This window comes from Pyricularia oryzae, chromosome 2 (assembly GCF_000002495.2).
Source record: "Pyricularia oryzae 70-15 chromosome 2, whole genome shotgun sequence".
NCBI classification, from domain to species: Eukaryota; Fungi; Ascomycota; class Sordariomycetes; order Magnaporthales; family Pyriculariaceae; genus Pyricularia; species Pyricularia oryzae.
Window position 1 is genome coordinate 3,757,455 of NC_017850.1, and position 25,661 is coordinate 3,783,115.

Genomic DNA, 25,661 nt, shown 5'->3' on the forward strand with positions numbered 1-25,661 from the left:
GTGGGCCTCGACCATTACTAGTTGTGGTTGCCACGGTGCCCATAAGCAAGCGAGCGACAATGGAGGGAGTTCTCTGCGGCCCCACACTCTAACCTGGCACGCAACCAATTAGCCATGGACCCAGCAGATTTTAGGTTTCCATTCCATGCGGTATACAACGCGGCAAGGTGGGTATTGTATTAATTACCTGCTTCGGCGGAATTGGATACTGGCTCCTGGAACGAACCCTAAGAAGCAGTATACATAGTAGGCACGGAGCGGAATGTCTCGCATTCATTGCGTCTGTGCGCACCAAGAGACGTTTGTCTAGGCCTCGACGGAACACAGGTCAGTCGTTAATCTGGAAATCTGGACCCTCGATGGGCAGATATCCTCCCCCAAATGCATCCCGCCCAAAGCTACGTGCATTATCCAGATCTAGTCTAACATAGCCCCATATAAATACAAGTCCAGCTCATATACATCCCGCCAAGAATAATAATAGTGGTAAGTAGGATATACAAATAACAACAGGTTGCCCTGATGAAAAACATCTGCTATGTCATTTTTTATGTACCTCCTTCGTTGTGATGCCACCAGAACCGACACGACCCCCCTCCACTTGTGTATCATTTCCCTCGTGTTATACAAAACCGCGGATGCCTCTGATACCGCTGGTTTTCTTATCCTTTTTGTCCTGGTCGTCCTTCTTCTTGTCCTTCCTCTCTTTTCGAATCGTATTTTGAACACCACCTGCATTCTGTCAGTCAGCACAGCCAAGATGATGCCGAGAGGTTATATCCAAAAGCGAGCAGGGGTTGCGTACCTCTAGGGTAAATTCGTTCGGTTTGGGGGCTGATGCTGCTTGCTCCTGCCTCAGACTTGGAGGGTGTGTCTGGTCGGTGCACTGTAGTGCCTGTCGATGTCCCCGATCCAAAACTCTCCAACTGACTGAGATCATTTGACTCCGGATCCGGACTGGCCTTCTGCACCCGCGCTCGCTGGCTGAACGAAGGACCGACTATAGCTGATACTTGGGCATCTGCCTCGGCAGATCCAGAGAATTCAGGCCTTTGATGCGCTCTCTCGCTCATTGTCTTCTCTAGAAGTTGCGACTGCAGCTTCGTGTGCCGTCGGAGCAATTCATTATGCTGCTTCTGTAGCTCGACCTGCTTCGCCCGACTGGCTGCAATAGCGCTCTCAAATATTGCCGTCAACTCCTCGCTGCCTTTGCCTCGGCTTCTCTTCAGCGCTTCGGCCAGTTTGGCGTTCAGCACTACAATCTGAGACTGGAACTGATCCCTGGTGACCTGCAGTTCATTGTCCAGCGATGCGACCTTCATTTCCAGAATCCCGGCCTTGTGCTCTGCCTCTGCTGCAGCGTTTAACCTTGCCTCCGTCTCCATCTGTTTTGCTTGGTAATCCCTTTCAGAAGCCAACAAACGATCAAGTTCAGCGCGCAGCCTTGTCATCTCTGCCATGTTGATTTCGAGCGACTGCATGGCCTGAGCTGCGTTCAGTTCCTTGACCTCAGCCTCGCCTACCATAGCTCTCAGCTTTTCGCACTCCTCCTTTGCCGAGTTCAGCTCACGCTGAAGCGACTCTATTTCCGAAAGCTTGGTCTTCATATCGGTCTTCAGATTTCTGAGCTTGGTTGATAGTTCAGCTTCCCACTTGTGCGCAAGAACTCGACTTTTCTCCGAGTCCTTCTTGACTTGCAACTCGACACGTTTTGCCTCATCCAGACGGTGCTTCAGATTGCGATTGTTCATGATGAGGTTCTGAGTTTCTGCCTCGGTTGCCGCTTCTTTCATGTGCATTCTTCGCAGCTCACCTATGTGTGCCATGTGCTGGTGCTTCATATAACGTTCGAAATGAAGATCGTTTCTCAATACCATGATCTGGCGCTGAAGACTGGCTACCTCGTTGCCACCAGCTGGCAGTGGAGAGCGAAGAGAATGCTGCGAGGCGAGCGCCGAGACGTTTGGTCGCTCCGAAATGGATTCGTGGTGGCTAAGTGATAACGACGGCACACTGTCATTGGCAAGAGACTGGCCTATGCTTGGTTTGATTTTGTTTGACCGTATCAAGTCATGGAGATGGGACTGCGACGCTGACGATAACAGCAACGGCGGCAAAGTCGGGCTATCAACGCTCGCCCTGTTGTCAAACGACTCTCGAAATGAGGGATGACTTGACTGCGAGCTCTGCCTGACTGAAGAGTGCGCTCGGTCTCCGGCAGGCAAGTCTATTGTGGTCAGGCTATTTTGCCTCCACAAAGCGCTGTTTGAGCCGTGGGTCGGTGAGAGTACTCCGGATGTGCTCGACTGGGCCAGTCCATAACTACCCTTTTCCGCATCATCATGAATGTTGCTTGAAGCTCCTCCAAGTGGTACGGGTGCATTATGGTCCATTTCTGCTGTGCTTGATACGCAAAGTGCCATGCATTCGGCTACTACCACAGCCGGTTCGCTTTTCAGCCACCTGCCAAAGTCCGTTTTCTCTGTCTCAATGGTCAAGGTGTAGAAGTTAGGATGCAAGAGATGAGCCTGCCTGAATCTCTCCGACCGGTATCTCATCTCTGATGGTTGAACATCAATGCCATTCGGGTTAGGGGCATTGACGTGTCGGAGCCAACGCTGTGGCTTCCGGATATACTCGGTGAAATTGATGGGATAAAGCCCGTAGAGAATCGTGAAGTAGTTCAAAAGCTGAGGGATATCAGTGCCCTCCATCTCCGGCAAGAATGGCAGGACCTCCCAAGCATCATCCTCTTCTTCCGACTCAAAGTTAGGCTGCGGCTCAGCAGCGTCATGAGATCTCTCCCTGTCCCAAAAGAGCAATCTCGCATATATGTTGAACAGAGTTGGCAAATGCGGAACGAGAGAGCTGGGGAAATTAGGGAGTAGCATGGTAAGAGCTGTCAAAGTCAGGCTGATGGCTGTTGTTGATTTGTCCCTCTGCAAAGAAGTAAAAATCTTCTTGAGCAGTGAAGCCTCGGCTGCTAGGTGCAGGTGTGGCGGTTGACTTTGTATGAACTCGCAAAGTATGGTACTTGCCCGTGTTCGGAACTCGGCCTTGGAGAAAAATGGTTCGACAATTTCCATGAAGAGCTAGCACGATATCTATCAGCAATTTTACCCACCATCTATCATCGTGCCTGCTCGCCCAAAAACTGGGAAGTATACCTTTGGCGATTTCTTTCCCCAGACTAGCATCATGTCTCGTATTCTGTTCTCCTTGAACCTGGTTGCAGGGTCGGCACTCTGCCATGACACGTGCGCATATTGCATCCAGCGCTCAAGGCAGCGCCCCATGATATTCGCTGTACCATCGCGGTCTTCTGTGCTTGATTTCATGACGCTCTCATAGTTGACGTTGACCTCTTTTGTGAGAGCTTTGTTTTGCCATATGTGGTCTAAAACGTCGTCGACGAGCACATCAAACCAGTGGGCGGCGCGGGGCGAGGTCCATAGCTTTGGGCGTATGGACCTAAGGATGGCTATGAATGGTGCGATCCGTGGAGCTTGTCCGTGGACGAGCTTTTGGTAGAGCTGCAGAAGCTCCTCCTGCAGCCGTTCGTCGGCCGCATCATCCTGCCTGTCGTGTTTCGTTCGGTAGGCCTCGATTACTTGAGTTATGTTGTCGGGGAGAGGAAACGCCGGGGATGGAGCAGAGAGATAAGTCGTGAGAGCCTTGGTGAGCTCTTTGGTCGACCTGAGGAGAGGTTAGACCAGTCAGTGTTTTGCTTGGTGCAAGGATTTTGGCCAGTCATCGATTCCGCTTGGATCGATGCTGGGCAACCGACGCCGTTGCTGGCCTCCGCGACATATCACGAAAGTCGACTTTCCACTTACGCTGTGGTGGCCATTGCATCTGATGTTACAGAGACTTAACTTCGGGGAGCGCCCCGCCGCGAGCTGATTTATTGCCTGAGTCGTCGTTCGAGCCAGAGAACAGGCGGATCATGTCACCGGCAGTGAAAATCTCCACACAGTGATTGCAAGACGTCTGGAAATAAGAAGAGACGGTTGGTTTCATGGGTCTGCTACTGTAAGGCTGAACACTTATTTACAGTAATCAGATCTCCTTTAAAATATATCAGTCGCCTACCTACTCGCACACGGGTCACATTAGCCAATCTCGAGTCGGAGCTTGGATTAGTTTGGCGCGTTTTTTCTTAGGAGCACGAGACTTGAATTTCGCGGCACAGCATTGACAGCGGCAGGTACACTGTGATAGTTTTCATTAGTACTGTGATGATCAGGCGAGGGTGAGCTCATTGGTCGGTCAAACAAGGATGCTGCTGCCATAGCAGACCCCTCTTACGCGTGCCTTGTTCTGTCCCGCCGTACCCCGCGTTCTTTGTGGAGCTACAATGCTCCTCCCGTGCAGCGACCCGCCACATCGCCTCGACCCACTGGCACTAGGTACGATATGATCAGGAGACTGAGAGCTCTGTTCGATGGATGCAGGGATGTGCGTGAAGCTCTGACGATGGGGTGATTAATGGCAAGATGTTTGATGGCTAATTGAGGCACCGCTAGGTCTTTTCATCTTTTGTACGAGCCGTCTCCCAACGGCTCAAGCCACCCCTAGAGCTCCGATGACAAGTTGCAAAACCAATCCTTATTGGACAGGAAGAAGTGCGGGCAGCTAGTAGCATTGAGTTTGAAAGACGTGTCCGATGTCGATGTAGATCCATCCCCGCCCAGGGACCTGGCGTCAGAGCTTGATGTGGTCATACTACCAACTGAGATGTGGGGTAAGTAAGGCAGGTACTGGGAAGGGGCAGCCATAGGTACAGAGGAATGCGCTATGCACAATTGAGCGTCTCTACTAGGTACCGTACTTGCCCAAGGCAGGCAAAGTAGGCTGATTATCCAAGCTGCTCCAGGTAGCTCCGTCGATTCTTAAAAAGCTGTTCGATCCCTCTCTTCTGCCGCAGATTTGTTCCAATTCCCCGTTCCTTCCATCTCTAACCCAAGCTTCACCTCAGTAACCCAGACCATAACGCCAAACACGCGCATTTCCCAATCTCAATCCTTCTTCACTACTTCCCAGATCAACATCCCTGGGAACTCAACTGCACTGCATCAAACACTTAGCCTTCAGATTCACAGCCACACCACCACCCATCATGGCACACAAGACTTCTGCAGTGGCGGGCGAGGAGCCTGTCGACGTGCTCTTCGCCCTCCAAGACAAGTTCGACCTCATGGACATGGCTGGTCCCCTTGAGACACTCAAGTGGGCATTTCATGACAAGAATGACCCCAGTGTGTACCTGCCCTTTCTCATCCAGCAAAGCCAGATCAATGCCTAGATCTAGTTTGGAGCCTCAATGGAGCTCGTCAAGCTAACAAGGACCCCGCACTGTCTATAGACTCGCAAGCTTTTGAGATCACCATCGCTGCGGCGGAGCCCAAGGTCCTCTCCGCCCAGGGCGTCATTATCGGCTCCCAGGTCTCGTGGAAAGAGGCTCACGAGCGCCTTTCAGACTTCGACATCCTCGTCATCGTCGGCGGGAATTCAGATGCTATAATCAAGGCCAAGGCTGAGCCACTTGACCTTATCACCAAGTTTTCCGAGATCCAGAAGGAAGATCCTACCCGGGAGCGTACCATCATGTCGGTCTGCACTGGATCCCTCTTCCTCGCCCAGCAGGGCATCCTTGCCGGTCTGTCGGCTACTACCCACCCAGACTACATGACGGCCTTTGAGAACCTTTGCAGCCACGCCGCTGTGAGGAACGTGGCCGAGCGTACCGATGTTATCGAGGACGCTCGTTATGTCGTCAACAACCTTCGTTTTGACATTGGTGACGAGGACGAGAACCCATATGTCCACAGCAAGTCCGACGGTCGTCGCCCTTCCAATGCCCGGTATGTTACATGCGAACTCCAAGCTGGCTTGAAGCTTAAAAAAAGTGATACAGCGTGCTGACATTCCCTGACTGCAACCGTCTAGCAAAGGAAGCATGTCATTCAAGAGCGCCAACTCGCGTAGAGAATCCATTACACGGCGTGCTGCAATGCGCCTCGGTGGCCTTCGCGTCATCACGTGCGGGGGCGTCAGTGCTGGCGTTGATGGTGCTTTGTATCTCATCAGCGCATTGGTGTCGGACGAGGCCGCCGATGAAGCTGCCAGGATGATGCAGTGGACCTGGACAAAGGGACTTGTTATTGACGGTCTGGATGTCTAAGCAGTCTCGAGGGGTGTGAAAAATGGCCCTGTTGCCGAAGAAAGACGGCTGAACTGGCCATGATAGCTGAAAGGTTTTTGCCAAGAACTGTTAGTGGACCTGAAGGACATTTCCCCGAGAGACAAAGAAAAAAGAAGAAAAAAAGATTGAATTCAAAACCTGGGTGCCCTTGTATAAATGAATGTGAGAACTTATTAAGTGAGGACTTGGCCTCCTCGCATTTCCCCAAGTCATGAGAACTGGCGTGCTAAAGCACGTTACCAACAGAATTCAATAGGGGCCACTACTCGTTGTGTGAGATATGTTAGCCTGGGGCATTCTTTTTCTTTACCAAAGTAGGTCAAAGCAGTTCTCCAGGTTCATTGTTACACACAACGAAATGCAGCCTCTTGCACGCAACGCCAGTCGACTCAGGGAGTGGGAACTATTCAACGTCATCACGTGATAGATTGCCGATTTACAGTAGACCAAGACGGAGTACCCACTTTAGTTCCCTAATTGGAATTCGTGCTGCACGTCCCCCGTTAAGGTACCTCAAGCTCAAAGCATCCGAATTTTATGTGGGCCAAATGCGAATTTAGTGAACATTCGTTTGTGACGGCTGGGACGAGAAAGCTACCTAGGTATCTTTAAAAAACTTGTTGCGGCGCTTGTGAACACGCCGCCCCGGCCAAACCTTCGCGCTTGCAATTCTCCAAACTTCCTTGAGTGTTCTGAGTTATTATTTTCAACCCTCGTCCAGCTGTAATATCGAAGCTCAAACTATTCGCCAGATCTCGCCGCAGAATGGCGACGGCAGCGGCCAAGATGGCCTCCCAGGCCGGGCCTACCTTTAGAATAGGCGGCAAGCAGGTATTCCTGTAAGTTTTTCCCAGTGTCTTTACTCTGCTCGATCCGCTATTCATCGGCCACTGACCAAACATGATCTCACGTGGTGTAGGCCGACTGCACTTGTCACATATTTGCCATCGCAGAGAGACCCGAACTTTGCAAGATTTCAAGTTCCCATGACCTTTAACAAGCTCGACCTGAGGGATTATCTCTACCACTGTTACAATGTCGAAGTCCGCTCGGTCAGATCCTTCATTCAGCAATCTCCGATCAAAGATAGGGAGACGGACATCGGTAGAAACGGCAGACCCATGGGGGTCAAGAAGATGCGGCCCCAGTCGAAAAAGTTCATGATCGTTGAGCTGGTCAAGCCGTTCATGCCCCCATCGGCGCCGCAGGACCTGTCGCCTTGGGAATTCGAAACCTTCGAGGCAAGGCAGGTCGAGGTTGACAGGATGGAAGAATACACCGAAGCCATGCAAAAGAAACCCGGCGTCAGCCCGCTGAGGTTGCCAGTCACTTCATCAAGGATTCTGCAGGCTCAGCAGGCACAGGCGCTGCGGAAGGGTGGGGTCGATTGGGACAATCAGGTGAAGCTCGACGAGAGATGGCGCGAGGTTGAGATTGGGTGGGAGCAGGCGCATGAGAAGGAAAAGGGCCAATAGAAGGATCCGGCCATCTCATGACATTTATAACTAAATACTTATAAGCTCTTCGGCTTGACACTGTACGATTATCTCTCTTTCTACCATAAAGTAGTGGAGCATGGTGTGCAACCTTTTGGATACATCTCTTGTGTACAAATTTTAACCATTTACTGGTACATGCGAACCAGCTGTGGCCCGATCGAACTCCTCACAACTACTCGCTTTAGCAACCTGTTGCAGGACTTTTACTCTCCGCCATAACCCAGTTGCTGCGCTCTTGGAAATGCAGTACGTCGTCTCCCCAAGCCCACCAACCGGCCGTGAGATTTCTTGCAAAGATCTCGAGCCCACGAGAGCGCGGCGGCAACATAGGGTTGACCAAGTCGCGAATATTGGGCTTGCGAGAGTGCGTATCCGGCACAGACACTATCACGCGCCTGCGCCAGAATGGTGGGAAAACCCTCTTGGAACCCTTCCGCTGCGCAATCAGCAATGGCTCCCACGGTTTACGATGAGCGGAATCAATGGGCAGTATTGGTTCTGCAGAGGTGGTGATTTTGAGCCACGACCACTCCCCTACCAATTCCAACCCCCACTCGCTCAGAATCCCGTCCCTGGGCGAGGTCAGCATGTCTAAAAAGGCCGGCTTGTTAGTCACCCAGATGGCGACCAGCCCATCTCGAGCCAGCAGGGATGGGATCGGCACATCAGACAACAGGGCGCGGATATCATCAGTTGTGGTGGCCACCTTATAGCCCCCCTTCTTGCGTTTGGCAGACCGATTTGGCCATGGGGGATCCAAGACGATCACGTTAAAATTTGGTGCGCTTTGTAAGAGCAGTGTCTTGGTTTCCTGAATCGTTCCGAGGACATGATGAGACTCGGGAGGGAAGTAGTATCTCCCTTTCGTGGCATCCTCTGCGGTGGTTGAGCAGCTCTCAAGGTCACAAGCATGAGGGGATTTATAATCATCCACAGCTTTACCACCATCTGCTATCATACGTTGGGGCGACAACTGCCGGGGCAACAAGTATGGTCCTGAGTAGTTCGTCCTGAGCTCCTCCAATGCTCCAGTTACAGAAGCCTGAATCATCAGCTGAGCTACCTGTGCGGCAGCTGGGAGTGGTGAGGGGCCGTTCTTAGGCTCCGGAGTTACAAATGGAGTCTCCGGGGGCGGGCTGGAGATAAGCCGTCTCGTCCATGAAGTTCCGTCACGACAAGAGTTTGTGACCAGGCTCGGAGCTTCGGGGAGCGTGACAGCTGCGGGATGCTGCTGAGCATCTTCGATAGACCTTGGCAGGTCCAACAGAACCACAGTCCCGTCGGTGCTTTCGAACAGAGTTGCCGCTGTCATTTTATGACGCCCATGTGACCTAAACAGTCCATTTTCCAGGCAGTGGGTTGTTCTCGAATCTCGACACCTAAACGTGGCCGTTTTCGCCGAAAGTTTAGGGGGTTTAGTGTAGGTATTGCGGGGCGATTCTTGCCAAAAGAAGCGTCCTGTTTGGCCGAATGCCTGGAAGAAGTGGGTCCGACTCTCACTTTCGGTAAGTCCTCGGCTGGCGACGGCTGCTGCTGGCTTGGGGGAGTCTGGGGGAATTTCAAGGGTAGAAAGGCGTGGGCACACCGCTCGGCATCGGGGAACACCCCCCTAAGAATGACGTTCATCTCCCGCATTACCGGCGCCGTTGCTAGAGAACAGGAACTTATTCTAAGACCTAGTTCTAGAACCAGGCGCTTGGACTAAGGGACAAAACAACTTTTTCCTCGACGGCGCACACAATAGAAAGAAGCAACACTCTTATTGCTCGTTGACAAATTAAACCCCTACCTCGGAATGTTTGCATAACCGTCGTAGTCGCCAAGGTAGCACCCCTCAAGAGAACAAACCTTTTGCGCGCCGGCTCGTCCCTTCTTTTTTTTTTCTCATATCTGCTGCATCGGATCGACGGATCCAACGGGTCGCGGGGCGGAATGCCGCCTGCGCATGCAAACCATGCCTCAATGCCAGGTATTACACAGCAACACCAACCACCAAAGGATATCGATTATGCAGAGGTGATCGCGCAACCGCTTGCGCCCAAGAAGCGCGTCGTCGATAAGCAGAGCTTTGAATATGCGTGGCGATCTGGTGTCGCCGGTGGGCTTGCCGGCTGTGCGGTGTGTACTTATCAGCCCCGTCTCTTTGTTGCACGCTAGCTAGTATTCATCTGTCTGCGGAAAAGGACATGATATACTATTTTACACCACATTCATAGAGACCAAATGAACCGAATGCTGACGTCCAGGACGAAAATAGGCGAAAACAGTCGTTGCCCCCCTCGATCGCGTCAAGATCCTCTTTCAGTCGAGCAACCCCCAGTTCGCAAAATATTCGGGTTCATGGGCAGGAGTCGCCGAGTCGTTGAGGGTCATACATGACCAGGAAGGCGCGGCTGGCCTCTTCCGCGGCCACTCTGCAACGCTTATGCGAGTGTTTCCGTATGCCGCCATCAAGTTCCTCGCCTACGAGCAGATCCGATCGGTAATAATCCCGGACCATAACCACGAGACCCCGCTCCGCCGACTGGTCAGCGGATCACTGGCCGGCATTACATCAGTGTTTTTCACGTACCCTCTTGAGGTCGTGCGGGTGCGCTTGGCGTTTGAGACAAAGCGCGAGGGCCGCTCATCACTCCTCGAGATATGCAAAAAGATTTACCACGAACAACCAGTCGCACCAAAGCCACTGGCCTCCAACCTGGCTGCATCTACAGGTGTTCAAGCGGCTGCAGCGACTCAGTCAGTACTGGAAGCGGCGGTGCCGAGGTCTGGACTGGCCAACTTTTATAGGGGGTTCTCCCCGACCATGCTGGGCATGCTTCCGTACGCCGGCATGTCGTTCCTGACACACGACACGTGCGGCGACATTTTGAGGCGGCCATTCCTAGCCAAGTGGACTACTTTACCACAACCGGACAACGCCACGCCGGGCAAGCCGGCGCCGCTCAGGTACTGGGCAGAGCTTCTGTCGGGCGGAATTGCAGGTCTCGTGTCGCAGTCGGTCTCGTACCCGTTGGAAGTCATACGACGGCGCATGCAGGTTGGCGGTGCCGTAGGAGACGGGCGCAGGCTGCGCATCGCCGAGACGGCGGGCTTGATCATGAAGGAAAAAGGTATACGTGGGTTCTTTGTCGGTTTGACGATTGGCTACGTCAAGGTGGTGCCCATGGCTGCAGTGGCTTTCTACACATATGAGCGTTTCAAGCTTTGGTTTGGGATCTGACAATATCGTTTTCCTTTGTGCTTTTACTCGGTGCAGGTGCAGGGATATATAGAGACTTGCTTTCAGAGTGGACTTCCAAGTTGAATATGGGAGGGACATTTTTGGCGTCTGTTCGAGAGAGGTTGAGATATAAAGATGCAGCCGGATGATATCTACCTAGACTAGATGCCTAGTATATGGACAGGCTTGAACACAATACCTAGAAGCAGACTGAAACGCCAAAGCCCATAAACATGCATATGAAGCATAATTATCTCCAAAAGCCAGCTAGGTATGAAACAAGAAAATATAATACATGTTCACAATGACCTACGCAGTAACTAAACTACCCTGGAGTGCTTGCTCGAGGAGCTTGGGGTGCAGGGGTGGGCCGCTCCTGTGAGGCGTTACACGTGACAACGATCCTATTTCGCGTCACTGCTGAAGTCCTGGTACCTGGCAGTGGAAACGCGGCATCGACAACAAACCATCTCACGTCGTTTTTTCTTGCTTTTTCTTTCTGGTCAATTGGCAAAATCGATCATTGCATGGCAATTGATGTAGCATTTTATCCTTCTTAATTTCCCTTGTCTTCAAAGTTTCTTTCTTATCTCCATCTCAATCGGGTGTCGTCGACCACCCATCCATATTGACTGGACTACCTACAAACCCCAACTTTGCACCACAGCGATAGCTACTACTCCACTTGCCATAATAAAGTCAAAAAAAAAAAAAAAAAAAGAAGAAGCCATGGTCTCCAGCTCAACACCCACACGGGCAAAGCGAGCACGCCAGGAGCCGGAGAATAACGAATCGCCACTGGCAGCATCCATCAAGCGACGACGCCTCAATATCGCTGCCCCACCGTCACCCTCAACGCCCAACGCGTTGGATGCCGTCAGCTCCGCAATATCGGGCGCTCTAGGCAAAGCTCGCCGTTCGTCCGCCCGTCGCGTCGTCAACGCTCTGGGTGCAGGGCTGAAGAAGCCGGCGACGGCCGTTGCAGGATCTGGAGAGGTTCCGGACTCGGAGGACGATCAGCCGGGGACCCCGTCTGCCAGGAAGAAGGCTGTCGGAAGTGCCAAGCCTTCGGCACAGTCTGTCAAGGTGGTCAGTAGTAGCATCTACGACTTTCCCGACTCTGATGATGAGATGAGTTCGACGACGGGTGGGGGGAGCTTGGAGGAGAGTCGCCCCAAGGAAACCAAGGCACCACGGAAGAATTCAGTTGCCGCGAAGCTCTTGTCGTCTTCATCAAAGGCGGCTCGCTCCAAAGGCCAAGCAGAAGGCACATCTGGCACTACGGACGAGTCTGTGATTAGGAGACGTCCTGGCGTCAAGAGCAGGCAGGCTCCGACTACCTCTAGCAACACGCCTCAGTTGAGGGGTATTTTGACACCCTCAAAGAGAAGCGAGAAGCGTGCACCTAAAAGTGTTGCCTTTGACGGTGAGGTGAAGGAAGGCCGTGGTCGGGCTGAAGATATTCACTTTGACGATCTGCCTGGGAAGTCGTCACATAGTGCGTCCAAAACCAATGGGCTCAGGGTTCCTAGTCTGGGGCAGAGCAACAAAACAAGCAGCAAAACAGAAGTCAAGGGACAGGAGGTTCAGGCTGATGATGATGCGGATAATGATGATGAGACTGTCACGGACGAAGAGGTATGCGTGATCTGCTCCCTACCACAATCCGAACCACCAAACGAAATTCTCTTTTGCGACAATTGCGACAAGGGGTACCATCAAGAGTGTTACAGTGTTCCTATTATTCCCAAGGGCGACTGGCTGTGTCGGGATTGTTCTGGAGAATCCTCAGAGACGACAACTACACACCAAGCGGCTCAAACAAAGGGTGCCAAGAAACCAACCAGCATCACCGCCAAAAGAGATCCGGTTCCAGACATACCGAATTTTGAGGAACATCTATGTGCTATGCAGCGTTTGTTACTTGACCGCTGTACGGGGAAGAGACAAATAAAGCTCCGTGGGCAGGAGGAGGCGTACGATAAAGCGTTGCGTCTTGTGGAGCAGACTGTGGTGGCCGGAGAAGGCAACTCCATGCTCGTTATTGGGGCGCGAGGATGTGGAAAGACTGCGGTAGGTCATGGCTATTTGCCCAAACCCATACATTGGGGCTTTGAGGCAGGCAATTTGTACTGACTTAGCGGAACAGTTGGTTGAGAATGTCATCTCCGAGATTGCCGCTGAGCACAAGGACGATTTCCATGTTGTGAGGCTGAATGGCTTCATACACACGGATGATAAAATTGCGCTCAAGGAAATATGGCGGCAACTAGGAAAGGAGATGGAGGTTGAGGATGGGCTTATTAACAAGGTATGTTCACCCTCTAAAGGTTGTTCCGTGTCAATAAAACATGGGTTTGACCCTAACGTGGCCCCAGACAAACAATTACGCCGACACGCTCGCTTCGCTTCTCGCTGTTCTGTCTCATCCTTCTGAAATCGCAGGAGCAGACCCAGGAGTCACGTCAAAATCGGTAGTTTTCGTCATGGACGAGTTTGATCTTTTTGCAACTCACGCCAGGCAGACACTGCTCTACAACCTCTTTGATATTGCACAAGCTCGCAAAGCTCCCATTGCCGTTGTCGGGCTCACGAGCAAGGTAGACGTGGTGGAGACACTAGAAAAGCGCGTCAAGAGCAGATTCAGCCATCGCTACGTTTACTTATCACTACCCAAGACGCTCGGGGCGTATTGGGATATCTGCAAGCAGAGCCTCATGGTTGAGCCCGATGAAGTTATGCTTGCAGGGCTGAGCGGTCCTTCAGCTGGTCGCAAAGTCTTCAATGATTGGTGGAACAAGCAAATCGAGGTAAGAACTAGGTTTATGTCACAGATCCCATTGCTTTCATAACGCAGCGCAAGGCCAGCTGACATTCTCACGTAAGACGCTCCGTGAGGAACCGAGTTTCCGAGACCATCTCGAATTCCACTACTACAGCAGCAAGTCGGTTACAGCATTCTATAATTCATGCATAATTCCGTTGTCGCAGATTTCGGCTTCGCAGCCGTGGTTGACGATGCCTTCAGCAGAGGCTGGACTTGCACTGGAGGCACCAGAGTCTAAGATAGTGCTCCTCGAGTCGCTTTCAGACCTGGATCTAGCGCTCCTGATTGCGGCGGCACGGCTGGACATCGTAGCGCACACCGACACGGTCAACTTTGCCATGGCGTACGATGAGTACACATCCCTTATGGGACGGCAGCGCGTAATGTCTGCAACGTCTGGAGTGCTGGCGCTCGGCGGAGGAGCAAGGACTTGGGGAAGAGGCGTGGCCGGTACGGCATGGGAACACCTCATCTCTGTGGGGCTGTTGACGCCGGCCTCTGGGGTCGGCAGAGCAAGTGCGGGAAACATGGGTCTCGAGGCCAAGATGTGGAAGGTTGATGTGGCGCTCGAGGAGATACCGGTAGCTCTCAAGCCCAGCAGCATCCTCGCCAGGTGGTGCAGGGAGATATGAAATGGTTTTTAATCGTTGGACTGGGTTACACATGCGATAAGAAGCTTGGCGCAAGACCCTGCCCTACGAAGGAATCGTGGCGAGGGAGCCTATTTTTTTGCCCCAACAATCCCTCTTTTTAGCCAGAACCGGCGCGCTGTCAGTGTGTTCATGTCGTGTCATCATCAGTCAACAAGGGCGAAACAGGAACACAATAGTGCAGTGTGGACAAAGCCTCCACGCTAATCAAAATACCGGCATGACTGCCCGTTTTTGGTGCGGAGAGGCCGGTAGAGAGCTGGAGAGAGGAGACGCCTGTGCGGGCATCACAGCTGCGCTGCGCTTACCTACAGCTCAAATCCGCAACACCAGCCAATCACGACTAGCTCATATGTGGCGCTAAACCAAACGCCAAGAGGTGTTCGGCTCACGTGTAGGCCGTTCGTGGGTGGATAGCCGCAGATCCGATGCACAGCAATCGCGTGGCTAGGCACTTAGTTTGCATACATTCGGGCAGGGGTTTTGCGGGCCCCCCTCAGTGGAGGAAGTGGCTTCTTTTTTTTAGAAAGCCCAGCCGTTGGGTATTCCATTTATTTCCACGCAGACGGGCGGTTTGTTTGTGCGCGGTGTGCGGTGCAGTGCAGTGCAGTTGCAGTGCTTATTACCTAAAGTGCAGTACAATACCACGTTGAGGTGCCCAATTATAATTACAGTAGACGCTGGCTATTTGCTAGCGAAGGCTTGGTGCCGATTGGGTTCCATCTTATTGTTTGTTGCCTGCACTGCCACCCCTCCCTCCTTGCCCATTCCGGTTTGTCAACCAACCTTTGATGGGGAGGATCCAGCGCAAATCCGAATCCTTCCCGCTCTTCCTTTTTTTTTTTGCCAACAATCCTCTTTGGTTTTGGGCTATGTAATGGATGGGTCACCTCCCGGGCCCGGCTGTTGCATGCCGGTATAAGCGTCGTCATACCGCGTTCCCTAGTTGGGGAGTCATTTTGTTGGAGCTAGGGTCGAGCGATTCTGCGCCTTGCTGGGACTGGACGTGTACAAGAAGATAGTGGCCGCATGTTCTTTCTTGTCCACCCAACCAGTTGGTCCTTTTTTTTTCTCGACATACATCTGCAACTCGAGCTGACTGTTAGTCTTTTCACCGTTTGGAAATACATAACGGTAATCACCATCCAGTCACATAATTCATCGGCCAAGTTTCTTTAATTACAGACAGACCAACCAGGTGTATACAAACTATATCTGTTCACACTTGGCAGAAATGTCGAAACGAACGGTATATACAGAAATTAGCCCGCTCCCACCCAGGATTTCTCGGGAGGTTGTTTTGGACTTTCTCCATGATCATTTGGGCATGATCGACTTGAACCCGCTAGTCAAAGAAAGACATCCGATTCCGCCACCCGCCGGCGCGGCACCGGAAGAGAAATACCTGAGCTGGTATTCGTTGACGGACAAAATATCGTACCTTCCGGGCGGCTTGGCGACGGGGGACATTTCATACACGGCCGTCTTCAACGACCTCCCCAACGGACTGCAGACTCACTGCTGGGCGCCGCTGGGCGTCGAAATCCGCAGCAGATGGACCCTCAACGGGACCTTGCCCGGCGAACCCCCTGAGAAGGTTGAGTTGGGCATCGATGCCCCATCGACGGGGCTGTATATACGAGAGGACGTCGAGCTACGCTGCAATATTCTCATGGCCGGTTTCATTAAGAAAACCACCAAGAAGGCGCACCAAACCTTGGTGGAGCAGGTTGCGTCCAAAGCACAGGCTTCCGCCGACCTGGACGCCACCACCGCCGCCGCCTCCACGCCCGGCTCGTCTTCTCTGCGTGGAAAAAATGCACCTCGGTTCAGCGATTATAGCCAGGTCCGCAGCGCTGCAGGGCATGCTCCTGTCGACGCCGCAGGCCTGGGGCGGGATACCCGAGAACAGGGCAGCTGGCGGTCACACGGCCACAGCTCGAGCGAGGGCGACTTGAAGAAGATGATGCCGGAAGTCATCGAGCTGCCGGCATCGTTTTCTTTCGGCTCTGAATTCCGACCCTCAAACACCCCAGCCTCCCAACAGCCGCGGCGTTTCTCCGCCATGCCACCACCATCCTCTAATACATCGGCGACGGCACCCCTCCCATCCAAGCCGTACTTTTCCCCACCAAAGCCCGCGCACCAAGAAACACGACAGGCGATGCCGCCACCGTCTTTTCTCTTGCCGCCGCGGCCCCCCGCTCCGCAGAACCTACCCAGCGGCGCGCAGCGCGTTTCCTTCGACTCCGGGAAGGAGAAGCTGTACGCGCCATATAATCCGGCCCAATCGACGACGGCGGCCCGGGCATCGGCGCACCTCATGTCTCTCTTCCCTCCCTCGCCGTCGACCAGCTCCAGCGCCGACAGCGAGGAGGACTACCTCGGCGACGGCGGCGACTGCGTCAACCGGACGGCTCTCTACCCGGACCCTTTGTGCATTCAAAAAACACCAGCGATCGCGGAACTCCCGGCCGCTCCGGCTGCGGCTGCTCCTTCTTCCGGCACCCCAGCCATGCCAAAGTCTCCAGCGTACCCGGAGATGAATCCATATTCGGACTCTCCAGATGACGAGAACGGCAGCATGTCGTTACCGTCACCGCCTGCTTCCGTTATTGCTGCTGCTGCCGGTGTCGGTACGTACGGCCTGCACCCGGCGCCTCTCAGGCCAGGCTTTAGGGGGGCGGTACCGCTGGCGCCGGTGGCGGGCGAGGTCCCGGCTGCGTTGCGTCCTGGGGCGTCGCCTAATATCAACTTTGGGTCCTCGTGGATACATGATTTGAAATGATCATATGCGGCGTGAGCTTTACTTATTTATTTTTATTTTGCTTTTGATGACTTTTGTTTTCTGTGGCTAGATCGGTAGCCATCGGCCGGCTTTTTGAGTTTTATGGCTTGAGTCAAATGGAATTCGGGATACACTTCCGGGCTAGGTATACAGTGCTTTTTTTTTGCGTCGTGGAGTGGCTCCAAGTACAATGAACAGATGTTTTCCGTTGTATATAGCGGTATTTCTGTTGGCGTTTTTGCTGGTGTTTTCTGGTGTAAAATATGCTGGGCAAATATCAAGTCGTTGATCTGTTGGTCTATCTGGCCTACCATAACCGCCGGTCCATGAAATCGCTCGCTTGTCCATTGCACAACCACATTGTATTCCAACCAAGGAAAACAGCCACTATACTTTCTCAGTCGATTCACTATGGGTAGCAATACTGTCATGAATATCAAAGGCACTTTGTGTACGCCAAAGAGCGTGAACAATTAAATTCCCGACGGTGAATATGATGGGAAATAGACGTTACTTGATCTCGTCGACGTCAATCATGGTACATTGAAGGCAAAGCAAAACCTAGGGGAAAAAGAAAGCGAAACGAGACCCAGTGTCCAAAAAGGTGCATCCCAGGGGAGAAAAGACTAGACATCCGTCCGAGAAGCGCCCACCCAGCTCTATAAAAAAAAATGAAAACAAAATCGAGCAAACTGCCTTCCTTGTCCCGTTGCAACCAAGACAAAATAAAAATGATAATAATAATAATAACAAAAAAAAGAAAAAAAAACTCTGCAGACATTTGATCCACTCCCTGGCTTCTCCCGAAAGAAAAGGGGCTGCATGTTTCCAGTCCTGTTTACCCAAGATTACAGGGCAAGAGCACCCAGACCAACAGCAGCAACGGCCAGGCCAAGGAGGCTACGGCCGGCATCGGCGTTGGGGCCGGCGGCGGCGGTGTGGGTGTACTCGGGCGTCGGCGGGTGAACGTAGCCACCAGTTGCGTCGGGGATAGGAACAAAGGGGTGGGTAGGACCAGCAGGGATGGTCTGACCGTTTTCGGGGAAAGTCAGAATCATCACACACTCCGCTAGAAGAAGACAGAAAAATAAAGAACAAGAAAAAGGAATGATGTTCAGAAACTCACAGTTGTAATGGTGCAAGGGCAGTTGGTAATGGTCAGAGTGGTGGGCTCGGTGACGGTGTAGCACTCATCGTTGATGGTAATCACCGTCGGCTCAGGGCAGTACGTAACAATCTCGTCTACGACCTGCGTGACGGTTGTGACGTTCCTTGCGCCGCCTGCGGTGCCCGTCTGGGCGACGGCAGCCGCGGCAAAAAGGGCCAAGGTCACGATGAAGTGCATGTTTGGCAGACCTGGTGTATATTGTAGGGGGTCCTTTTTTATTTCTCTTACTCTCTCCTTTGCCTCGTCTTCTTTTTGCTGTCCAAAGAGTCAAAGCTTCTAGTTGACTTGGTGAGATGAGAAAATGAATGGGTTTCTTTGAGGTCAGGGGTTGGGATTTTCTTGGAGGGCTGAATAAAAGCGTTGAAAAGATCAAATGAGTGACGACCTTGATGTTTACAAGGCCTATAGTTGGTGTTTAAAGTCTGATGAACGAATGACTTGAAGTTAGAGGTGAAAATGACGGGAAACGTTGCTGGGTGCTGTACCGGTGGCGAGATGTCGACGCTGCTGGCTGGGGGAGGAACGGGGAATACAGAGTGATGGTCTTGGTAGACATTATCATCCACTTTTATATCTGTTTTCGGACCAGGCAAATATCTGAGAGATGTCAATATCACGATGATGCCATTTCATGTCATGTCAACAATCCAACCATGACTGCTGCCAGGGAGCCGAAGCCTAGATCGGTGGACGAATCCAAACGACTGCTACCGCCAAAACAAAACAAATGGAAAGCATCACTCACCGGCATCAAAACAAAATCTCCCATTCACGCTTGACAGTTGAGTAAGAATGGAATGGCGTCAAGTCATCCCGAGCCTCGTCCCATTCCAAAACCGTTACCCCAGGAGACTCACTTAGCACACGTAAATGACCACATTCCTAGCACCGACACCACGTGCACTTCTGGCCCCCTTCCGATCGATGCTCACCCGCTACTTTCACCAACAATAAACATCACCAAGACAATGCAGGTGGACGAAATTACATGCCGTAGCGTCGCAGTCCTGTTGTAATTTGTCGTATATACATCCTTATGCTGCAGTCGCTCATCCCCAGGAATGAACGAGCTCCCTCGCCGTGATTTCGTTTCCAGGGCTGATATGCTCGCCACATTAGCATCGCTGGATTTAGAACCAGAAAGAATAATCAAGAAATTTGCCTAGAATGCCCCTGGAACACCATCATCCGTCTTGACCACTCCGCGCAATAGTCTTGGCGTACGTGAGCCTTTCCGAGCATTCCAAGGTTGACCCTTCCATCCGTCTCGTCACATCATCTCGAGTAAAAAATAAAATAAAAAACAATAAATAGGAAGGAAAAAAAAGGAAGTCTGGGTATGCCCCCCATTTTTTTCTTTCAAAATCCAGGGGGATATCTGCCCGGGGAATCCATATTGCGCCACAAAGGGAATCAAAAACACCGGGTTCATGTCAGTTGGCCGCCTGCGATGTCTTCTCTATGCTGAAAATAAGACGTAACAAGAAAAAAAGAAGAGACCCAAAGTGAAATAAACAGGATATTCGAACCAGATACTCAGAAAACCCCCTCTTTTGGTAACGCCGCAGTTTCCAGAAAAAATGTCCCCGTTTGAGCATGTCAACAAAGAAAAAAGGACATAGGGTTAGAGACATGGCGAAAACATGAGCATCAAGGGAAGCTCAAAAATCATGCAAGTATTGGTATCGATCAACTCAAATTAAGGGCCTGGCCTGCTCCACTAAGGCGATAGATAGACGTCCAGGCCATGAGCCTCCAGTTGTGCAAGGCAAGGCCCATAGGTCCTGAGGGCTTCCATTAACTTCATCTGCATTTTTCTGCACCCGGGGTATCCGATATGCCTGATTCAAGTTTTGGGCGATTAAGTGCAAGAAAAACCTGACGAGATGAGCCTGTCGACCTTCATCCGGCGACTGGAATGTCAGCTGACAGGCGGCACGGTCCCTTGGAGATCGAAATGGCTGGATTAATTTCATAACCGTTGCGAGCGGCTTTGGCTGCGTTCGGGTACCCGCGGTGATGACTCTAGAGACACTGAGTCAAAGTCGTAGTTCTTGAGTAGATGCTCGTACCTGCGGCTGCGAAGGAACTTGGGCACGGAATCCTGTATAGTGTAGGAAAACGGGTCAGCATCGCCATCGGCACCCCAATTCTCGGCAAAACAGCTCAAGATCCAGAAACTTTACTCACGCTAGCCATCAGTTTAAATACGGCGTTTTGTGCATCCTCAAAAAGGGCCATAACCTCCTGCAATGTCTCAACCATTGCCGAGTCTTGACCAACGGCCTTCGTCATACGTGTAGCAAGGTTGTTCCGTAATTGATGATCAATGTTGAGCTCACATGGCGATCCTGGGGCGAGGAACGCATTGTATATACCGTACGCCTGTGCCATGACCTCTTTGACTCCATCCAGCGCTTGCTTCTTAGCCTCTGCAGAGTTCGCCGGCGAGCTTTGGGCCAGCTGTGCCTGGCGGACAGCTGAACGGCAGAGCCTCACAAACTCCTCGACATCCAAGTAAAAGGAAAGATTTTCCTCGCAATGCGTCTCGCGGAGGTTCTCTCGAAACAGTAGACGTAGTGCTGCGTCGTTCAGGATCTTGTCCATGCGCTGGGTGTTCGAGTCGCGGGCGACTCCGTGGCGGTGGGTTGCCGAGTGTGTAGCGTCGCCTTCAGACGCCCGGCCCCTGGGGACTGAGCCGTTGATCATGTCCTTGCCTTTACTTGTCATGTGGTATATAGCATGTTTTGTTGGCTGGAAAACTTGGCATCCGGGAAACTGCTGAATATGTGAGCGATCTTGCTGCAGCGCCTCAATCAACTCGTACTCGACAAACAAGGACGCGATCTCAACTGCTTCCCTGCGATCAACCGTCGTACAGCAATCCATAAGCCACTCGGATGCAGCCTTTCCAGTAAAAGTATCCTTGTGGATCTTGCCGTTGACCTTGCGTTCTGGTGCCATCTTTACTCCGGTCAAACCATCGCGGTAGTCACTTAATGAGTCCGAGTCGGCAGAGCTGACGCTAGACTTGACATTTGGCCCATGTATGCCAATGAAGCGGCCAAAGATAACCTCAATCGTATGGAAGTCCTTGACCAACTTGTCCGTTGCCGGATCCCGCTCCAGGGTTACGAGCTGGGCTAGAGATGAGCCGACAACTTCCGGTATTTGCCTGTCTTGGATGCCGTTACGTGAAGCAAAAGAGTCCAAAATGGAGATACCTTTTGGCGTTAATTGCCAGACGGTTCCCCTCATTGTGTAAACCTGCTGATATTTGCCGTCGGCCGACTCGATGAGGCGGGCCTCGAGAAAGCGCTGAAGCATTGACCTCGCCATTTCTTTGGCCATGGAGAATGTGGTGGTTGTCGTAGTGGTGACTATCCTCGCAACATCCTTGGGGTCCGGCATACGATTTGACTGGGAGAACTTGAGCGAGCCGAGGTTGTTGATAGCATCCTCAGACAAAAAGGTATGATCGATCTTGGTGAGGCGGACTCGGTGTGGTGTCAAGGGTAACATGCTAACAATTAACGTAGCGAACAAATCCTTAAAGTCCTGCAATGGTGGTAGGGGTAGCATTGTCAGCAAGCAGGCTCAGGCAAGCGCACGAAGACATCTCCAACCACGCCGCCGCCAAGCCCATAGGCGGAATCGCAACCAGAGCCGGCGGCCTGCACGAGTCATAAGGATCGGCGCCCCTCGTACACCGTTCGCTCTTGGTTTCTGCAGTCTACCGATAGCGCCAATTGGATGCAACGGCGAAGGGCAGTATGAGCTTTATTTTTTTTATTTGTTTTTCACTTCACCATCACTAACCTTGGTAAATGGACGGTCATCGTCCGTCATGCGGAGTAATCTCGACGACGTTTGATGCATCTTGTTGGATAGCCGCTGCACGTGGACTGGGGCTGGCTGCGAAGGATCGGTATCGTTGTAAGGTTGTGAGGGCGGGGTTCCCAACGACGAGAGCCGCAGGTTCGACACCGAAGCGCGGTTTCGAGCCTTCTTCTCGGGGCTACTGCTACCGTTGTTGCCGCCGGTGGGCTGTCGGGGGGAGGATGTGGTCGTCGTCGACTCGGGCAGTACCGAGACTGACAATCGGTTCAAGGACGGGCGTGAGCGTATATTTCGGGATTCCGAGAGGGTCCTGTCGAGGGCCGCGGCGGCATACGCGAATATGCCACCGGCCCGCTGCGGCTTGGAGTCGGGGGCTGCGTTTGTACTCTCTGTAGTCGACTTTTGCTGTTGGTGTTGCTGCAGAAGTAGGCTCTTTCTGGAGCCTGGTTTTGCGGTGGTGTCGGGGAGAGGAGCTGGTAAGGTTGAGTGGAGGTGGGCAGAAGAAAGAGCTGCGTGCGACTTTTCGTTGACGACCTCGGATGGGGCTGTGGGTTTATTATTATGGTCTATTCCTTGAGTGGACGTTATTTTGAAGACTTGGTCCGGGCGGGAGGTGTCGTCCATCTACCACCGAACAAAAGCTGAGGGTCTTTCCTTGGACGTGAATGCTTTTAGGGGGGTAGAGGTGCAAATTTGGGGAAGGTGGGCTGCAGGCGGGACAATAGCAACGAGCTGTTGCTTCAAATAAAGGAGGGAATAAAATTGGATTGGATGGAAACAGCCCTTGAACAAAGAGGAAGAGGTGGTGGGGGTAAAATGACCCTGGAAGTAATAACAAGACGATAATAATAATAAGAGTGGAATAAAATAAAATAAAAAGAGAGGGGGGAGAGAAAAATAAAATAAAATAAAATAATAATAATAAAAATACAAAAAGGCAATGAATGGAGCAGTAGGCAAGGTGGACCAAAACTGTGAACACCTCAGTCCGGCTTTAACTTCCCGTCCAGGGAATGGAAGAAAAAGCTCGGAGAGTTTGGTTCCAATGTCGGTCAGCTACGGAGGACTGGTCCCATGCTTCAGTGGAGTGACAACCCATACGACCACATTTTGGGCCCACATCACACCTTTTTCGTTTGCAGGGGGCAGGGCCTTGGTGAGGTACCGGTACTTTGACGTGCCCATGTCGCCCTTTCTTTTATTTTATTTTTTTTATTTCTTTTCCCTCTCTCTCGTCAGTGATTCCCAGTTAGCACCCAAAAGCGTGGATATGGGCCCATTCATTGGCTTGGTGCATTTTGCTGTCGGGCAGGCGTTTGCATTGAAAGCAATCAGTAACGAAAGCCCACCTACTTCAAACCATGTGCTAGCTGAACCAGGCAACTTTGACGCCCGAAACAAGAGCCTCTCTCGTCACGAGAATGGGTCCTCATGTATTAGTGTCTACCAAGGGATTTCCGGGTGGACTGCTCTCGTAAAGATTATTCTCCAATCAAAACCACGAGTTTGCAGCTCTATCTACGTATCCGTGGGTGTCTGCCTTATTATCTACATACGGAGTACGTACCAAGAACAGTAAGGGGTATAGCGCCTGCCTGGTAGCGTCCCCTCTATTCCTTTACCACGTATTAGCTACGAGCAGGCAGGCTTGTGGCTCTCTAGAGCTTGACGAATTGGTGACAACATTCCTGGCTGCAACAGCGTACAAGAGAGATTGCCCCAGCAGTTGTGATCATTTGCGTTCAGCTGTGACACATCTTTGCTCCCAGCCCGGCTGTCGTCAAAACGCCAGGGTTTCTGCCGGATGCGGTTTGAATAAACGGACGGCGCACAAACGGGTAAACGATCGGGCAGTCACGTTTCTTTATGATGTGTGCATTCCATGCTCTAGGTACATACCTATTTAGCGCACAGTACTTTATATGTACAAGGCGGGGAAGAGAAAAATGCTTCTTTGTCTGCAAACGAACCAACTCGAGGGCGGACTGTTACTAATTTACATGCAGCTTTAATTAACTGCTTAGTGAATGAAGTACCAATGAGTTATACTCTAGACTAAAGTTAGTAGCAAGTTTCAAATGAACGATATACAATCTTCTCTTAATAGGAATACATTTTTAGGCATTGAATTTGGGCAATCCATATGGATCTTGTTTATGTAGTATCGACCTCCAATTCGGCAGAAACGCCACAGTGCACTCGAAATCTGAGATCTGAGGTGAGTTACAAAGTACAGCGACTTTGTACTGCGACTTGGGAGGGGTACTAGCAGGTGAGCAAGTGGGTATCGCATGGCAGAGTCTCACAGCAGCGCGTGGCTTCAGGGATTATCTGGCATTCTCAATGAGCCTTTGAACCCCTGGCTGCATATTCAATTGTGGGGCAACCACCACCATCTCCTCTTCACTTTGTCGATTCTGGCCATACCAAGGGCGGCTTGGCGACGCCCATGTTGCGGAAAACTATTAGTACCAGGTCCGCCCCTGAGCGGCGTTCGTTCCGCCATTGGTCGAGGGGCAGAAAAAGCGTGCTTTTGGAAAGCGTAGTAATTAATAGCCCCTCATTCTCTGTGCATGGCCACGAGGGAGAGAGTCATCGACGGCTGTGCACTCTTATCACGGTAAGTACAAAAACCGATTGAGAACATGCCAAGCAGCGTTGGTCCTGGCAATTGGCTCTCTACTACGTAAGCATGCTAGCGACGCAAGTGCAAGAGGAACCGCGAGGGGGAAAAAAAAAAAACACTAAAATATTCGATTATTATACGTCAGTTAATAATTGACACTGCTAACCAAAGTTCCTTGTTTCAGCGTTTGATGAGAAATCACGTCTGGAGCACGAAATTGTTTGCTGTTGAATGGGATTTGCAATTTGCGCCGGGGCCACCACCGCCCACGTTGCGATCCTGTCTTGACGTCTTTTGGTTAGCTGTTTTACATGTCTATTTTGTGATGTGCCGCAGCGCCATGCAGGCCATAATGGCTGTACCGATTTGTCGGGAATAAGAAAGGAAAGGTTGCGACAGGGAGAGGGAGAGCAGAGAACAAGAAAAAAAGACAAGCCTGCATAATATGCTTATCCGCATAGCTCTGGGAAGAAATCAAACCCGTGCCATGCGAGGCTGTCAGCCATACTGGCGACAAATACAACCTAAACATAAACAAAACGTCCCTAACGGGTTGCGACACTCACACTCATCAAGCAGACAGACAGACGGTCATGGCTCGGCAAAGTCTGGTCCGTTTGACGGGTCATTTTAGCACGTACTATGTAGTAGCAGAGGGATGCGCGGCACGGATGGGTTGGGTGCAAGCCTGCCACGCGAGACGGCAGTGTTATTCCCGCAGCGGTCCGCCCTTCCACCTCTTTGACACGTTTTACAAGTGGCTCCACAGGACCGGTTTGATCTCCGTTCGTGTTGGAGGGGGTGATTGTTCTGGACAGCGGTTCGGTGTGGTTGC

The 25,661-nt window shown here is 51.8% G+C and overlaps 9 protein-coding genes across 9 annotated transcripts; 5 read left to right on the top strand and 4 right to left on the bottom strand.

Annotated features, from left to right (window-relative positions):
* Window positions 1-119: 119 nt before the first annotated feature.
* Window positions 120-4,089, bottom strand: MGG_01489 (uncharacterized protein). The gene is made up of 4 exons (XM_003714405.1): window positions 3,837-4,089; window positions 3,168-3,696; window positions 806-3,092; window positions 120-732 (listed from the first exon to the last, which is right to left on the bottom strand). Exons 1-4 carry the CDS (start codon window positions 3,848-3,850, stop codon window positions 623-625), a joined length of 2,940 nt encoding a protein of 979 aa, XP_003714453.1. The 5' UTR covers window positions 3,851-4,089; the 3' UTR covers window positions 120-622.
* Window positions 4,090-4,556: 467 nt separating this feature from the next.
* MGG_01490 (uncharacterized protein) lies at window positions 4,557-6,468 on the top strand. The gene is made up of 3 exons (XM_003714406.1): window positions 4,557-5,258; window positions 5,366-5,864; window positions 5,950-6,468. Exons 1-3 carry the CDS (start codon window positions 5,120-5,122, stop codon window positions 6,182-6,184), a joined length of 873 nt encoding a protein of 290 aa, XP_003714454.1. The 5' UTR covers window positions 4,557-5,119; the 3' UTR covers window positions 6,185-6,468.
* A 216-nt stretch (window positions 6,469-6,684) lies between these two features.
* On the bottom strand, window positions 6,685-9,096 carry MGG_01492 (uncharacterized protein). The gene has a single exon (XM_003714407.1). It carries the CDS (start codon window positions 9,014-9,016, stop codon window positions 7,886-7,888), a length of 1,131 nt encoding a protein of 376 aa, XP_003714455.1. The 5' UTR covers window positions 9,017-9,096; the 3' UTR covers window positions 6,685-7,885.
* On the top strand, window positions 7,815-11,234 carry MGG_01493 (uncharacterized protein). The gene is made up of 2 exons (XM_003714408.1): window positions 7,815-9,822; window positions 9,962-11,234. Exons 1-2 carry the CDS (start codon window positions 9,637-9,639, stop codon window positions 10,925-10,927), a joined length of 1,152 nt encoding a protein of 383 aa, XP_003714456.1. The 5' UTR covers window positions 7,815-9,636; the 3' UTR covers window positions 10,928-11,234.
* Window positions 11,235-11,386: 152 nt separating this feature from the next.
* On the top strand, window positions 11,387-15,110 carry MGG_11196 (origin recognition complex subunit 4). Its single transcript, XM_003714409.1, has 4 exons — window positions 11,387-13,000; window positions 13,077-13,238; window positions 13,306-13,737; window positions 13,814-15,110. Exons 1-4 carry the CDS (start codon window positions 11,657-11,659, stop codon window positions 14,384-14,386), a joined length of 2,511 nt encoding a protein of 836 aa, XP_003714457.1. The 5' UTR covers window positions 11,387-11,656; the 3' UTR covers window positions 14,387-15,110.
* A 26-nt stretch (window positions 15,111-15,136) lies between these two features.
* Window positions 15,137-17,677, top strand: MGG_01494 (uncharacterized protein). Its single transcript, XM_003714410.1, has one exon. It carries the CDS (start codon window positions 15,639-15,641, stop codon window positions 17,190-17,192), a length of 1,554 nt encoding a protein of 517 aa, XP_003714458.1. The 5' UTR covers window positions 15,137-15,638; the 3' UTR covers window positions 17,193-17,677.
* Window positions 17,678-18,040: 363 nt separating this feature from the next.
* Window positions 18,041-18,637, bottom strand: MGG_01495 (uncharacterized protein; the record flags this gene model as incomplete). The annotated part of the gene is made up of 2 exons (XM_003714411.1): window positions 18,319-18,637; window positions 18,041-18,220 (listed from the first exon to the last, which is right to left on the bottom strand). The coding sequence occupies exons 1-2, from the start codon at window positions 18,535-18,537 to the stop codon at window positions 18,041-18,043; spliced, it is 399 nt and encodes a 132-aa protein (XP_003714459.1). The 5' UTR covers window positions 18,538-18,637.
* A 695-nt stretch (window positions 18,638-19,332) lies between these two features.
* On the bottom strand, window positions 19,333-23,195 carry MGG_14517 (developmental regulator flbA). The gene is made up of 3 exons (XM_003714412.1): window positions 22,180-23,195; window positions 20,551-21,918; window positions 19,333-20,464 (listed from the first exon to the last, which is right to left on the bottom strand). Exons 1-3 carry the CDS (start codon window positions 22,822-22,824, stop codon window positions 20,333-20,335), a joined length of 2,145 nt encoding a protein of 714 aa, XP_003714460.1. The 5' UTR covers window positions 22,825-23,195; the 3' UTR covers window positions 19,333-20,332.
* A 1,524-nt stretch (window positions 23,196-24,719) lies between these two features.
* MGG_15712 (uncharacterized protein) lies at window positions 24,720-25,498 on the top strand (the record flags this gene model as incomplete). The annotated part of the gene is made up of 2 exons (XM_003714413.1): window positions 24,720-24,820; window positions 25,011-25,498. Coding segments are annotated over 2 exons (296 nt in total), but the record flags the coding sequence as incomplete, so codon positions are not given.
* Between the last annotated feature and the right edge of the window lie 163 nt (window positions 25,499-25,661).

What these genes read in the sequence shown, in the direction of transcription:
- MGG_01489 (XM_003714405.1), bottom strand. An exon ending in GGGGAAAGAAATCGCCAAAG is followed by an intron (nt 3,093 to 3,167) that starts GTATACTTCCCA and finishes ATATCGTGCTAG; the next exon opens with CTCTTCATGGAAATTGTCGA. An exon ending in CGAACGAATTTACCCTAGAG is followed by an intron (nt 733 to 805) that starts GTACGCAACCCC and finishes GACAGAATGCAG; the next exon opens with GTGGTGTTCAAAATACGATT.
- MGG_01490 (XM_003714406.1), top strand. Translation starts at nt 5,120, where the DNA reads ATGGCACACAAGACTTCTGCAGTGGCGGGCGAGGAGCCTGTCGACGTG. An exon ending in TCATGACAAGAATGACCCCA is followed by an intron (nt 5,259 to 5,365) that starts GTGTGTACCTGC and finishes CACTGTCTATAG; the next exon opens with ACTCGCAAGCTTTTGAGATC. An exon ending in CGTCGCCCTTCCAATGCCCG is followed by an intron (nt 5,865 to 5,949) that starts GTATGTTACATG and finishes GCAACCGTCTAG; the next exon opens with CAAAGGAAGCATGTCATTCA.
- MGG_01492 (XM_003714407.1), bottom strand. Translation starts at nt 9,016, where the DNA reads ATGACAGCGGCAACTCTGTTCGAAAGCACCGACGGGACTGTGGTTCTG.
- MGG_01493 (XM_003714408.1), top strand. Translation starts at nt 9,637, where the DNA reads ATGCCGCCTGCGCATGCAAACCATGCCTCAATGCCAGGTATTACACAG. An exon ending in GTGGGCTTGCCGGCTGTGCG is followed by an intron (nt 9,823 to 9,961) that starts GTGTGTACTTAT and finishes GGACGAAAATAG; the next exon opens with GCGAAAACAGTCGTTGCCCC.
- MGG_11196 (XM_003714409.1), top strand. Translation starts at nt 11,657, where the DNA reads ATGGTCTCCAGCTCAACACCCACACGGGCAAAGCGAGCACGCCAGGAG. An exon ending in GAGGATGTGGAAAGACTGCG is followed by an intron (nt 13,001 to 13,076) that starts GTAGGTCATGGC and finishes TTAGCGGAACAG; the next exon opens with TTGGTTGAGAATGTCATCTC. An exon ending in GGTGGAACAAGCAAATCGAG is followed by an intron (nt 13,738 to 13,813) that starts GTAAGAACTAGG and finishes TTCTCACGTAAG; the next exon opens with ACGCTCCGTGAGGAACCGAG.
- MGG_01494 (XM_003714410.1), top strand. Translation starts at nt 15,639, where the DNA reads ATGTCGAAACGAACGGTATATACAGAAATTAGCCCGCTCCCACCCAGG.
- MGG_14517 (XM_003714412.1), bottom strand. Translation starts at nt 22,824, where the DNA reads ATGGACGACACCTCCCGCCCGGACCAAGTCTTCAAAATAACGTCCACT. An exon ending in ATGACCGTCCATTTACCAAG is followed by an intron (nt 21,919 to 22,179) that starts GTTAGTGATGGT and finishes CCACCATTGCAG; the next exon opens with GACTTTAAGGATTTGTTCGC. An exon ending in TATTTAAACTGATGGCTAGC is followed by an intron (nt 20,465 to 20,550) that starts GTGAGTAAAGTT and finishes TACACTATACAG; the next exon opens with GATTCCGTGCCCAAGTTCCT.